At 60.1% G+C, this 12,534-nt stretch overlaps 4 protein-coding genes across 4 annotated transcripts; 2 read left to right on the forward strand and 2 right to left on the reverse strand.

The window, feature by feature from the left end:
• Window positions 1-1,621: 1,621 nt before the first annotated feature.
• Window positions 1,622-7,228, reverse strand: BJ171DRAFT_488235 (uncharacterized protein). Its single transcript, XM_053109353.1, has 6 exons — window positions 7,134-7,228; window positions 6,736-6,809; window positions 4,501-6,359; window positions 2,389-4,253; window positions 1,938-2,111; window positions 1,622-1,830 (listed from the first exon to the last, which is right to left on the reverse strand). The coding sequence occupies exons 2-6, from the start codon at window positions 6,774-6,776 to the stop codon at window positions 1,723-1,725; spliced, it is 4,047 nt and encodes a 1,348-aa protein (XP_052971098.1). The 5' UTR covers window positions 6,777-6,809; window positions 7,134-7,228; the 3' UTR covers window positions 1,622-1,722.
• A 166-nt stretch (window positions 7,229-7,394) lies between these two features.
• BJ171DRAFT_488236 (PdxT/SNO family) lies at window positions 7,395-8,746 on the forward strand. The gene is made up of 3 exons (XM_053109354.1): window positions 7,395-7,600; window positions 7,736-7,953; window positions 8,159-8,746. Exons 1-3 carry the CDS (start codon window positions 7,564-7,566, stop codon window positions 8,534-8,536), a joined length of 633 nt encoding a protein of 210 aa, XP_052971099.1. The 5' UTR covers window positions 7,395-7,563; the 3' UTR covers window positions 8,537-8,746.
• On the reverse strand, window positions 8,747-10,555 carry BJ171DRAFT_437723 (DUF1640-domain-containing protein). The gene is made up of 5 exons (XM_053107983.1): window positions 10,292-10,555; window positions 10,044-10,092; window positions 9,569-9,893; window positions 9,374-9,406; window positions 8,747-9,239 (listed from the first exon to the last, which is right to left on the reverse strand). Exons 1-5 carry the CDS (start codon window positions 10,492-10,494, stop codon window positions 9,217-9,219), a joined length of 633 nt encoding a protein of 210 aa, XP_052971100.1. The 5' UTR covers window positions 10,495-10,555; the 3' UTR covers window positions 8,747-9,216.
• Window positions 10,556-11,361: 806 nt separating this feature from the next.
• On the forward strand, window positions 11,362-12,522 carry BJ171DRAFT_413257 (uncharacterized protein; the record flags this gene model as incomplete). Its single annotated transcript, XM_053107303.1, has 2 exons — window positions 11,362-11,553; window positions 11,704-12,522. Coding segments are annotated over 2 exons (1,011 nt in total), but the record flags the coding sequence as incomplete, so codon positions are not given.
• Between the last annotated feature and the right edge of the window lie 12 nt (window positions 12,523-12,534).

A 12,534-nucleotide genomic window follows, 5' to 3' on the forward strand; every position in this document is an offset into this window, starting at 1 on the left:
GGGACGGCGGTTATAAGAACGGCGCAAGGAGCGCGGGGGGGGGCGAGCAGGATCGCCGCAGATCGACGCAGATCACAGCAGCGAGAGCCCATTGGCGGGGGACGGGACAGAACGGGCCGGGATGGGCCAGGAAGGGCGACGAGCGAAACGCTTTGAGCCGGCGGCATTGCATTGGGCGAATAGCATTGGGCGAATAGCACTGGTGAATAGCACTGGTGGATAGAATTGGGCGAATTGCATTAGTGTACGAAGTGGGTGTGAGGACTCGCAGAGACACAGTGCCCGCAGAGACTGTGCTCGTGGGAACGCTTGCAAGCACTCGCAGAACACAATCCTCGTGCGGGAACAAGACCCGGGCTGGAGCGAGGCGTGGCCGACGGGGGCGTGGGCGGCCGCTGGCGGGTGTGGGGACGGCGCTGTTCATGTCGCCGATACGATCGCTGTCGCCGATACCATCGTTGCCATTGGTACTATCACCGTCGTTAATGTCATCACATCATTAATACCATCGCATCATTAATGCCATCGCATCGCCAGCGTCGCGGCTGCTCCTGCCAATGATTACTGCACCGCCCGCCCGCGAAATGCGCTCCCGTCCCAGGGTGCCCGTCCGTTGCTGCATCCGTGGATCCCGATGCCGCTGGAATCGCCTGCCGCATGGCGCTCGCAACCGACGCTCGCTCAGCTCCCTTCGCGCAAGCACATTCGCTGGGCATGTCCAATCGTCGCTGGCCTCCAGAGCAGCCCAGCCCAGCCCAACAGCAGCAGCAACAGCAGCAGCAGCACCTTCCCCCCCCTTCCTCCCGAAACAAACGTGGCTGCCCGATAGCGCCATATGGCCGGTGGGTGCCGGCGTCCCATCCAGACCAGAGCCCCCGCGACAGGGCACCTGCACGCCGGCCGGTGGGGAGCCCCGCTGGATGAGAACGTGCTCGTTGGTGGCGCTTGCCGTTGTGCTCTGCGAGGGACGGTCGCATGCTCGCTGGCCTGCCACTGGCCGGCAACAATCGTTGCCATCCACAAGAGACAGTCACAACCGCTCTGCTCAACTTGCAATTCGCCATCACCTATCCATTCACGCTCCTTCACCTATTCACTCCATCACGTATCCACTCTATCACCTATGCATTCACGCTCCATCACCTATTCACTGCATCGCTCCTTTCTCCCCTTCCCCCCTGCCTCCCACGTTTTGCCATCCAGCCTCCTTCGCTCTGGAACCCGTTCCTCGTTTCGCCTGCAGCGGCCATCCTCCACCACGTGGCCGCCGCTGCTGCTCTCTCGCACACGCCTCACCGGATCTGGACCAAGCGGACCACGAGGCGTTTTGCTCAGGTGCGTTCTTCATCGCCCGCGGGCCATGCGAGCCCTCACACCATGTGCTTGGCGATCGGCGGGCGGTGCACCGCTCCTGTCAGCGGGACTCATCTCGCCATGGCCGACCAACCGGATTCGAGGCACCTCCCCTCGGCCACGCCTGCTGGCTCAGCGACCCCGATCTGCTCTGCCTGCTCAGCCGCACCAGGCCGTCACCGCACCTCCACCACGCCGACTGCTTTGTCTCCTCTGGTCTGGACTGGTCTCGTCTCGTCTGATCTGGTCTGGCCTGGCTCGGCTGAAAGTGGGTCGATACAGCTCGTTGTTGACTCCGGGATGCAGGCAGCACATATGGACCCGGACTGCCTCGGACAACGTGGCCCCCCATGCCCTCGTTCTCGTCCCTCACTGGATGTTGAGGTGCTTTTTCAGCTTGACCACCAGTGCCCAGTCGTCTTTGCTCAGATCGTTGCGGAAGGTGGTCTTCAGGATGTCGATCGAGCCGCGGTTGATCTGTGTCCGAGGAGAAACCAGCATGCCCCTCTCTTGTCAGCCACTCGTTCTGCATCGACCTCGCCATCGGCCAAAGCCTGCCCCATCGTCACCGCAAGGATACTCACATGGCTGTAGAGCTCGTTTTGCTCGTTAAAGTGGCGACCAAACATCTTGGGGGTGTCGTAGCCCGGCGACTCGACACGGATCGAGACTGAGGGCTCGCCGCGCTTGACAACGTCACGCGGCTTGCGATTCATTTCGATACCAACGACCTTGCCAATGTTGATCACCGTCTTTTTCTGCACGGCGTGAGCACAAAGATGCCGAGTCGCAAGGGATCAGTTCCAGAGTCCAATCGTGACGTGCAACCCCGCAGGCGATACTTTCCTCTCCCCACTCTGCGACCCTGTCGAGTTATGCCTGCTCATTCGATTCATCGGCCACATCACCAACTTGTCCGCCTGGCAGACATGACATGGTCCACCCACAAAATGTGCCGCGCATCGCATCGCATCGCATCGCATCGTATCGTATCGTATCGTATCGTATCGTATCGTATCGTATCGCGATCCCTACCTCGGGCTCGACAACGGCCAGTGGAGTGCCAATCTTGAGTATACCCTCCACAACGTCCACGCCCAGGATGATCGGGTCGCGCTTGTTGAAGATGGCGCCGGGCACGATCTTGAGCAGGCACGGGAAGATGGCCTTGGGGGCTTCGTCGCGCCGCTTCTGCTCCTCGAGCTCCTTCATGTACGCCGTGAACTGGTCAAACAGGTGGTAGATGATGTTGGCCTTGAAAATCTTGACGCCGCACTCGTCGGCGAGCTGCTGGGCGTCCTTGTCGATGGGGACATCAAAGGCCAGCAGCTGCGCGTACTCGCGCGCACGGTCGAGCATGATCGACGCTCGAATCACATCCTTTTTGTAGACCGGTCCAATGTTGATGCCAGACACCGGGATGTTGGACGTCTTGAGGAAAGCCAGCAGCGCCTCGAGCGAACCCAGAGTCGACGCCTGGACACAGACACCCTTGCCCGACTTGTCGATGGCGGACAGCAGCGAGGTCAGGTCCTGCATCACCTCATCCTTGATGTCGTCCTCGTCGTCGTCGGGACCAATCACCATCAGGCGCGAGCCGGCAATGGCCTTGTCGAGACCAGGGGCACTGATCTTGATACCCTGGGCGGCCTTGACGGAAGCGTGGTGAACATAGGCCGACTTGACACGCAGCTCGCGCATGGGTTGCGGCGTCAGCAGCGCACGGACCTGGGTAATGATCGGTCCGTCCAGACCGCACACGCAGATTCGGTCACCTTCGTTCAGGACACCGTTCGAGAGAATGACATCGATGGTGGTGCCGTGACCTTCGATCACCTTGACCTCCAGCACCGTACACTCGAGCTCCGAGATATACATCAGGCGCTCCGTCATTCGCGTCTGCGTCAGGTCCACCAGCAGGTTGATGAGATCGGGGATACCCTCGCCCGTGTGTGCCGAGGTCGGCACCAGCGAGACGTATTTGGCAAAGTTGCGGTTCTCGTAGTACAGGCAGGCGTTCAGGCCCTGCTCGGCAAAGGCCAGGATCGTCTTTTGCACACGGTCATTGTACTCCTTGATGACAAAGTCGGGTTGCTGGGCAAGCGACTCCTCGACAGGGTGGTCCGGCAGCGCCTTCCAGCCAAAGAGACGGTCGATCTTGTTCAGCGCAACAATGAAGGGCGTCTTGCGGTCGCGCAGCAGGCCAAGCGACTCGATCGTCTGGGGCTCGAGCCCGTGCATGATATCGACAACGAGCACGGCGATGTTGCAGAGCGACGAGCCTCTGGAACGCAGGTTCGAGAAGGACTCGTGGCCGGGGGTGTCGATGATGAGGAGACCGGGGATCTTGTACTCGACGTGGTTCTTGAGCAGGGCGGTCTTCTTTGCGATGGCCTCGGCGGGCATGTACGTGGCACCGATCTGCTGAGTGATACCGCCGGCTTCGCCCTCCTGGACGTTGGTCTGACGGATCTTGTCCAGCAGCTTGGTTTTGCCAGTGTCGACGTGGCCGAGGATACAGCCGATGGGCGAGCGGAGGTTATCCTTGGACCGCGCAGCCATGGCCGCAGCGACGCGGGCCTGGCGATCGGACTGGGCCTTCATCTTGCGCTCCCAGGCCTGCTTCTCGGCGACCGTCATCTCGTCGTCGCTATAATCGTCCTCGTCATCATCGTCGCTGTCATCGTCGTCGTCATCGTCCTCGTCCTCGTCGTCGTCGTCATCCTCATCCTCATCGTCCTCATCTTCATCTTCATCGTCCTCATCCTCTTCTTCGTCCTCCTCGTCCTCATCCTCTTCATCTTCTTCGACAGGCTTTTTGGCGCTGGACTTGGCGGCGCTAACAGGGGCCGCCGGCTTGGGCTCGGTCTTGGCAGGGGCTACAGATTTTTCAACCTTGGCTGAAAACAGCGGGGAAGCAAGACGAGCAGCTATTAGAGAAACGCATGGCACGACGAAGGCACCAAGGCATCAGCCAACCGGCCAGCCAACCGACCAGCATATCAAATCGTGCCAAGTGGCCCAGGACGGACCGTGTCCGAGGAGATGCTGCAGTATTGAGGGGGGGGGCGCTGCTTCCAAAGACACACAATACAGCACTAGCACCCCCCTTTAGCCTCAAATGCAGCGATATGGAAATGCACATACCGGGCTTTTCATCCTCGCTTTCCTGCTCCCAGTCGTCCTTCACGTCATCGTCCGAGTCCTCCCAGTCTTCCTTGACGGCTTGGCTGGCCTTGGGGACTGGTGACGCGGCGACGACGCTGGGGGTAGCAGCAGCCACGATCGCGGCGATGCGGCGGGCCTCTTCGTCCTCAAACTCGTCCTCCTTCTTGGTCTCTTCGATCTCAGCGGCCTTCTGGACGGGGGTGGAGCTTCCACTATCGGCCTCAGCGGTCTTGGTCGAGGTCTTCTTCTTCTTGCCGTAGACGACGCGCTTGGGCTTGGCGATCTCCTCGCCCTCGTTCTTGGCAAGGGCAGGGACGACAATGCCCTGGTTGTCAATCATCTGCTGCAAGCGGCGCTGCTGCTGCTGTTGAGCCGCCTTCTGGGAAGGAGTGAGATACTTGCCGCTCTTCCTGAGCTCATCCTTCTTCTGCTTCTCCTTCTCCTTCTTGCGTAGACGAGCCTCTTCCTTCTTCCTCTCCTCCTCCTCAACGCGCCGCCGCTCTTCCTCTACACGTCGGGCCTCTTCCTCTTCCTGGCGCCGCTGCTCGGCCTCCTGGGCCTCACGCTGGGCTTGCTGCTGTCTCAGGAGCGTCAGGAGGGCATTGTTGCGCTTGGGGCCCTTGGCTGTGGCAGGAGGCTCCTCTTCTTTCTTGGCAGCGGCAGCCTTCTTCTTCTTCTTCTTCTTTTTGTCCTTGTCGCCGCCGGTTTCTTGGTCATCATCGTCCTCATCCTCGGCCTGCTCGGTCGGGGCCGCAGACTCGGCAATCGGAGCTGGAGTCGGTGCTGCGGCACTGGTGCCTGTAGTGGCCTTCTTGTTCTGCTTCTGGCGCTCCTTGCGCTCACGCTCCTTTTCCTTCTTGGACTTGAGACGCACCTCGCCCGTCTCTTGTTCGTCGTCTTCAGCATCGGCAGCTGCCACCGGGGCAGGAGCAGGAGCAGGAGCAGCAGCCGCAGCAGGGGCCGGAGCAGGGACTGGGGTCTCTTGTTGAGCGGGAGGAGCATTGCCCTCCAGCTCGGCCATGATACGCGCAACCTCGTCGTCTTCATCCGCGTTCTGCTTCTTTCCCTTCTTTCCCTTCTTGCCGCCCTTCTGAGCAGCAGGAGCAGGAGCAGGAGAGGAGACAGGGGCTTCGTCCGCCACGGCATCAGCGGCAGCAGGCTCGGGAGCACGGCCCTCCAGTTCAGCCATGATGCGTGCCACCTCGTCGTCTTCTTCGGCCGACTTTTTGCCCTTCTTGCCCTTCTTGCCACCTTTCTGGGCCGGCGCCGGGGCAGCCGCCGGAATGGGCTGCGACTCCTCGTCGGGTTGGTCTGCCAGATCATCAACGTCGGCATCAAGATCTTCAAGAGCGGCAAAGTCGGCGGCGGCAGCCTTGGCCTTTCCCTTCTTCTGCTTGTTCTTCTTGACCGGCGCAGCGTCGACCATGGGCTCTTCGTCGTCGAGGGGCTCTCCAGCATCGTCGCCATCATCGAGTAGCGAGAAGTCGGCAGCAGCGGCAGCGGCCTTGCCCTTCTTTTGGTTCTTCTTGTTCTTCTTTGCGGGAGCAATGTCCTCTTCCGGCTCCTCCTCGATGTTCATGGCATCAAGCTTGGCCAGAATCTCGGCAGCATCTTCGTCGCTGTCGATGGCGCGGTTCTTCTTGGGCTTCTTGCCGCCCTTCTTCCTGCTTGCAGACGAGGCCAAGGCAGCCATCAGACCACCAAGGTCGTTTCCTTCCTCATCGGCATTGAACTTGACGCTATCATCGGCTGCGGGCTCTTCAGCGGGCTGCTCGGCGGGCAGAGGCTGTGGGGCCTCATCAAAGGCAATTTCGATATCCGAATCGTCGTTTCGGCGACTGTTCAGTTTGATACATCCCCACCACGATGTACCAGAAATATGTCCATATGTCCGGCGGGTTGTCGAGGTGCGTGATCCCGAGGGTCGATTGGGGTGTGCAGCCAAGAGATATCCGCAGTGGCGCCGCCGCGATCGGCAAATCAGTATACATGATGTAAGATGGAGGTAGATTGATTAGGCGAGGTGCTAGGCTGCACGCCGGGAGATGAGCATCGCCTCTGGGCCTTACGATGGCGCTGGCAAAGTGCATTTCCAAGCCAGGTCCGGCTCGCATGGTCACAGGCCCAGCCCCGACATCGATGGCGAGCCGGCATTGCTCCCCTGGTGCACAGAACAGCGGGCCTGGATTGCGGTGTCTTGGGACGAGTACTGACCCTTTGTTTCCTCCCTTTGCGTTCTTCTTTTTCGGCGGCATGATGGCGGCAGATATGGATCCGACAGGACTGTCCTGGAATCGGCAAGGGACGATGGTCAGATACGACTCGAGCAAGAGGTGCCCGACGAACAGCAGAGCAATTTAAGGACCGTGCTGCAGAGCGGCAAGTGGGACAGTCGATGTGGCAGTCTCGGCCAGCAATGAGACTCGGTCCGAGGCAGCACAGCGACGCAATCTCAGGCGGGACAGCGGATCGCCGCAGGCCCGCATATCCGACACCCCAGGCCCGACATGCATCGTAGCAGCGGTGGCAGATGCATGCGCCACATCATTGCAGCAGCCTCCACCACGACGAGGGAACAGCCGCACAGGATGGTGACAGGCAAACAGACTCACTTTTCTCGATGGAGCAGACGAGGGTGTCGCAGGATCGCTGGATCGCTGGATCGATGGATCGATGGTGGGTGTGGGAGAAACGGCCAGCCGGACGCCGCCCCCAAGACAGAGGGCCGAAAAAAAAGAGCAGCCAGGCTCGATCCAGGCTCGACCCAGCGACAGCCACACACACACACACACCTCCGCCCCCGACCTGCTGCGCACACACATGTTTTTCTGCGCGCAGCACGCGACCGCCGCCGCCGCTGATTCGCCGGAGCGGCCTCCGCTGCCCGAATCGTCGCCCGATGCAGCACCGGCCACCCCCCAAGAAGCACTGCTTGCAAATCGCAATTCGCAAACTGCAGTTCGCAATTCGCAGCGCCGGACGATATAAACCGCACTCTGGCCGTCTCCTGCCGCTCTCCCCAGCCATCTCTTCCCTGCAGCCATGTCCCAGGATAAGAAAATCAAGATTGGTGTCCTCGGTATGCCCTGGACAGATGCGCTGCCCTCTCCCGACAACACCGACTTGCCATCGCCATCGCCATTGCCGACCTGGGCCCTCTGACCGTCCCGCTGCTCTCTGTCCTGCTCTCTGTCCTGCTCCGCCTCGATTCCAGCTCTTCAGGGTGCCTTTGTCGAGCACATCCACGTCCTCAAGCGGCTGCCCCAGGTCTCGGACGCCGTCCCTATCCGAACCCCGGAGGAATTCCAGGGTTCGCAGATCGATGCCCTTGTCATTCCCGGCGGCGAGTCGACCTCCATTGCGCTGGTTGCCGAGCGGTCTGGACTGCTGGATCACCTCCGAAACTGGGTCAAATCCGGCAAGCCAACATGGGTAAGTCGCCGGGGCGAGATCACTGACACACCAGCGCCAGCGATCGATGTGGGCCCTCGGAGCCAAGACCCGGAGAATGAATCGCATGGCGCACAGGCTGCTCACTATCGCTTACGACCATTGCATCGTATCGACACTCTCTTCATTCGCCACTTCGCCCCCTCCCAACTTCCAACATCCAACGCCCGAATGACTCGTGTTGCAGGGCACCTGCGCTGGCATGATCCTGCTCTCCAACCACGCCACCCATACCAAGCTCGGCGGCCAGAAGCTGATCGGCGGCCTCGATGTCGTCGTCCAGCGCAATGCGTTTGGCGCCCAGGTCGATTCGTTCAGCGCACCTTTGACCATCGACGGTGTCGCTGGCGAGCCCTTTCCGGCAGTGTTTATCCGGGCCCCGATCATCGAAAGCGTGGGCTCGGACGTCGAGGTCATTGCTCGCCTCGATGCCAGCCGTGATGAGCGCATTGTTGCTGTCAAGCAAGGCCATCTGCTCGCTACCGCATTCCATCCCGAACTCACCAGCGACGACCGCTTCCATCGTCTCTTTGTCGAGCACGCTCTGGCACACCTGTCGTCTTGAGACCGGCTCCCACAATACACTCAAGCCCTATGCACCATGACCACTCACTCACACCCATGGCTCCAAGTCCAAGCTCCGCCCAACCAAATCACGACGTCGTCAGTGGCAACGGAGCACTGTCGCTGATGGTCGTCCCACGGCTCGGGCGGTGATTCCATCTTGTTTTCACTCTGGACGGCAATATCTACAAATACATAACGATGAGAAAACGAAGTGATGCTGGCGGGCGGAAGGTACAGCGTGTTGGAAGAAAAGCAATGGAACATATCGTCTGTCTCGGACAAAAGCATGCCGCAGTTGGATCGTATCGTGCACTCGGCCGAGATCCACCAAATGGGTAAGATCGCTTCCTCGGGTGCTCGTCCCATGGAGCCCGTCCAAGACCGTGGCATCTCCGCGGTCGATATCTCATCGGCCGAGTCCATCACAATCGTGCGAGCGCCAATCGATGTCATCCAGCCTGGAGATCGATCAACATCAACATCAACATCATTCAGCCAGGAGATCAACCAGCATTCACGTATGTACTGTATCCCATTTCAATTTTGGGTGGAATGCAAGGCGCGCGAAAGCGCTCCTGACGCTGGTATGGCCAGTAACACTTGTACGAACAAACGAGTGGTCATAGAAGTGCTGCTGAAGGATTCGAGGTTTGACTCGAGCACGCAATCGCGACGCTGCTACTTGACGAAGCGCAGATAACCTGCGGTGTGGAGCAGTGAATGTCAGTGGAGCTGGCGTCGCTTTACCCAACGAGGAGGGGGGCAATCGCACGGACTCGCTGATCCTGCGGTCGGTCCAATCAGCACGACTGTGCATATGAGCGAGGATACTTACTGAAGAAGAGGGCTCCGCCGGCACAAAACAGAGCTGCAGCCAACAGGACAAAGTTTGCGTCGTTAGCAGCCGCGATGCACAGCTGGACTTTGGCCAGTTGAGCAGAGTGCTTCCCCCTCCCCGATGGAAAGCGATCGCAGGATCGGCATGGCCCCCGTGTCCACAAGGCACTCTCTCCAGGTAGCGACAACGTACGAAAGAGGGTCTTGAACAGGTCCCACTGGATTGTCTCCATCTGGCCCTTCATCTGAGACACCTCCGAGTCGATCTTGGTGTCGGCCTCCTTGATCTTAAGCTCCTGATTGCTCTGTTCGTCGCGAATTCGGCCCTTTTCAAGCGAAAGCTCCAGCCGAACGCTGGACTGCAGCTGGCGATACTCCTCTGATATTTTCTGGCGCAGCTTCTCCAGCTCAGCTTGCAGCCGAAGCGTGTCGGATTTGATCAAGGCAAAGTCGTTCTTTTCGAGAAGCGACATCTCGTTGCGGACGTGGGCAAAGTCGACCTTGTTCATGTAGGCCACCTTTGCGCATTGGATGATTGTATGAGTAAAAATGCGGGGGAGGGATGTTGCAGAGTCGTCACGGTGGCATTAACACTTTTGCAGCAAGCGTCGTGTTGGGCAGGGCCGTCATATCGGCTGCTGGACTGGAATATCGCTGGCGGAACACACCTTTTCAAACTCGCTCGTTTGCACTGAGGTCTCCGAGATGCTCTTGATGCTGCTTCGATCGCGCGGAACGCACGGGATTCACGGAGCAGAAGCAGAAGCAGAAGCAGAATCGAGAGCGAGGCGGGAGTCAACATCCGCCTGGGACGCCGGAAGGCTGGCCGTTGGGTGTATGTCGATATCCAAGAGCCCCGCGGTGCCGAGTGCGAGAGCCGCTCAGAGGACGGGGCGACACGGCAGCCAAGACCCACCTTTCTTCCAGCACCTGCGAAAGCGAGTCCATGAGGGCCTCTGACTGCTCGCGCTGAAACCCTTCGGCCTCGAGCCTCTGCACGAACTTGTACGTGTCGAAGCTGTGTACCAAAGTCTGGTTCAGGCGCACCGGGACGAGGGCTGCTGGGATTTGGCGGCGCAGATGGGCGCTCAGTGTCGCCGATCTGAGGGAAGGAAGCATGGCAGCAGCGGATGCAAGCGCAAGTGAGAATGCCAGTGCAAGTGCAAGTGCAAGTGCAAGTGCAAGTGCAAGTGCAAGTGAGAATGCGGGCGAGAGGCTGGTGTTGCCGTTGCAGACAAGCCAGGCAGGTGCGCAGCAGTGTGGCTGTGGCGATGCATGTGGCGGCGGAGTGATTGTTTGGCTTTGCCAAAGCTGCTTTGGAGCCCGAGGCATACAAAAGGAATCCACCACCAGCGACACCCATCCGCCGCATTCACCAGCACTCATCAGCACCGCATCTCCTCTTTGCCTCGCTCCGCTGCGTCCGACATGTCTGCTCCTGCCGTGCCCTGCAAGTACGGCGCCAGCTGCTACCGACAAAAGAACCCTGCCCACTCGCAGCAGTACAGCCATCCGTCCCCTGCAGCCCCTGTCTCGACCCCGCCGTTGCCGCAAGCCCAAGATTCGGCTCCCTCGGCCGCTCCGTCGGCTTCTCTGTCAGCGGCGACTGCTGTGACTACTGCGACCGCTGCGACTGCTGCGACCCCCAAGCCCCCGGCTGCACTTGTCCCTGACAGTACGCTTGTCGATGACAACGACCCTGACACCGATAAGGATTCCAGCGACGCCGAGGACGGCTCTCCCGATGTCAACCGCCCGTCGACACAAACCTCGATCAACGACGACCCCGACACAGGCGGGGCTGCTGCTGCCTCGGTCAATTCCACCGCCTCCCACGCCCCGGATACTGGCGCTGCACCTGTGTCCGCTGGTGCTCCGGCACTGCCGCCGTGCATATACGGCACAACTTGCTATCGGCAATCCAACCCTCGCCACACGGCACAGTACTCGCACTCGGCTGGACCAACTCCACCTGTGGCTCCGCTGAAGCACAAGCAACTTTCATCGACCTCCAAGTCTGGCTCAGGCGCCAGCAGCGACGACAACGACGACAACAAGGGCACCAGGAGGAGCAGCAGGAAACGGCCTGCAAACGACACCGATAACGACGACGACGACGACGATAAAGACGAGGACGCCGACGCCGACGCCGACGATGATGACGAGGCTCAGATTATCGTCACAACCAAAAAGTCCAAGAAGCCCCGGATCGTCCAGCTCGGCTCCTTCGACGACATCTTTGACCCGGCAACTTCAACTGCCAGCTCGTCCTCAACACGCAGCTCCCACCTCATCAACCCATCCATGTCTGCAGCGATCGTCGGCGAGAAGAGTGTCCCCGGCTTTCTCCTTGCCAAGAGCTGGAATCCTGAAAGCGACGACCCCAAGGACTGGTTTATCTCGGAGAAGCTTGATGGTGTCCGGGCCATGTGGAACCCCGTGAAGAAATCCTTCTACACACGACTCGGCAACCCGCTCTCGGCCCCGCGCTGGTTCACCAAGGATCTGCCCAACTTTTTCCTGGACGGCGAGCTGTTCTCGGGCCGCAGCCAGTTTGCCCAAACGGTCTCCATTGTGCGGTCCCAGGACTCGCCGCACTGGGATAAGATTGTGTACCATTGCTTCGATGCCCCCAACCTCAGCGACAAGGTCTTTGAAGATCGCCTCGCCGAGGCCCAGAAGTACTTTGCCGCCAAGCCCGTTTCCCATGTCAAGATTGTCCGCCATGAGCCGTGCAAGTCTGTGCAGCAGCTCAAGGACATGCTGGACCAGGTGCTCGACCGCGGCGGCGAGGGACTGATGCTCCGCCAGCCCCAGTCGATGTACGAGGGCCGCCGTTCGCCGACGCTGCTCAAAGTCAAGGCCTTTTACGAAGCCGAGGCCCGCGTCACTGGCCACCAGCGGGGCACCGGTCGCAACTCCTCCGTCATGGGTGCGCTGATGTGCGTGATGGCTTCGGGTGCGACTTTCAAGGTCGGCACGGGCTTTACGGACGCCCAGCGCCGAAACCCGCCCAAGATCGGCTCGATCATCACCTATCGGTTCCAGGAGCTGAGCAAGAGTGGAAACCCACGCTTTCCGTCGTATGTTGGTGTGCGCATTGACATGACCCAGCCTAAGGATGCCGTCATTCGGCTCACTCGCAAGGACCGTGCGAAT

Source organism: Polychytrium aggregatum (assembly GCF_025602895.1).
Source record: "Polychytrium aggregatum strain JEL109 chromosome Unknown BJ171scaffold_3, whole genome shotgun sequence".
NCBI lineage: Eukaryota > Fungi > Chytridiomycota > Chytridiomycetes > Polychytriales > Polychytrium > Polychytrium aggregatum.

Bases quoted from the DNA above. Each gene is read 5' to 3' on its own strand.
- BJ171DRAFT_488235 (XM_053109353.1), bottom strand. From the start codon at position 6,776: ATGCCGCCGAAAAAGAAGAACGCAAAGGGAGGAAACAAAGG. The intron at 2,112-2,388 runs GTAGGGATCGCG...CACGCCGTGCAG, and splicing joins TGGCCGTTGTCGAGCCCGAG to AAAAAGACGGTGATCAACAT. The intron at 1,831-1,937 runs GTGAGTATCCTT...CCTCGGACACAG, and splicing joins AAAACGAGCTCTACAGCCAT to ATCAACCGCGGCTCGATCGA.
- BJ171DRAFT_488236 (XM_053109354.1), top strand. From the start codon at position 7,564: ATGTCCCAGGATAAGAAAATCAAGATTGGTGTCCTCG. The intron at 7,601-7,735 runs GTATGCCCTGGA...CCTCGATTCCAG, and splicing joins AATCAAGATTGGTGTCCTCG to CTCTTCAGGGTGCCTTTGTC. The intron at 7,954-8,158 runs GTAAGTCGCCGG...CTCGTGTTGCAG, and splicing joins AATCCGGCAAGCCAACATGG to GGCACCTGCGCTGGCATGAT.
- BJ171DRAFT_437723 (XM_053107983.1), bottom strand. From the start codon at position 10,494: ATGCTTCCTTCCCTCAGATCGGCGACACTGAGCGCCCATCTGCGCCGC. The intron at 9,407-9,568 runs GTACGTTGTCGC...TGTTGGCTGCAG, and splicing joins CCTGTTCAAGACCCTCTTTC to CTCTGTTTTGTGCCGGCGGA. The intron at 9,240-9,373 runs GTAAGTATCCTC...TCCACACCGCAG, and splicing joins CGGCGGAGCCCTCTTCTTCA to GTTATCTGCGCTTCGTCAAG.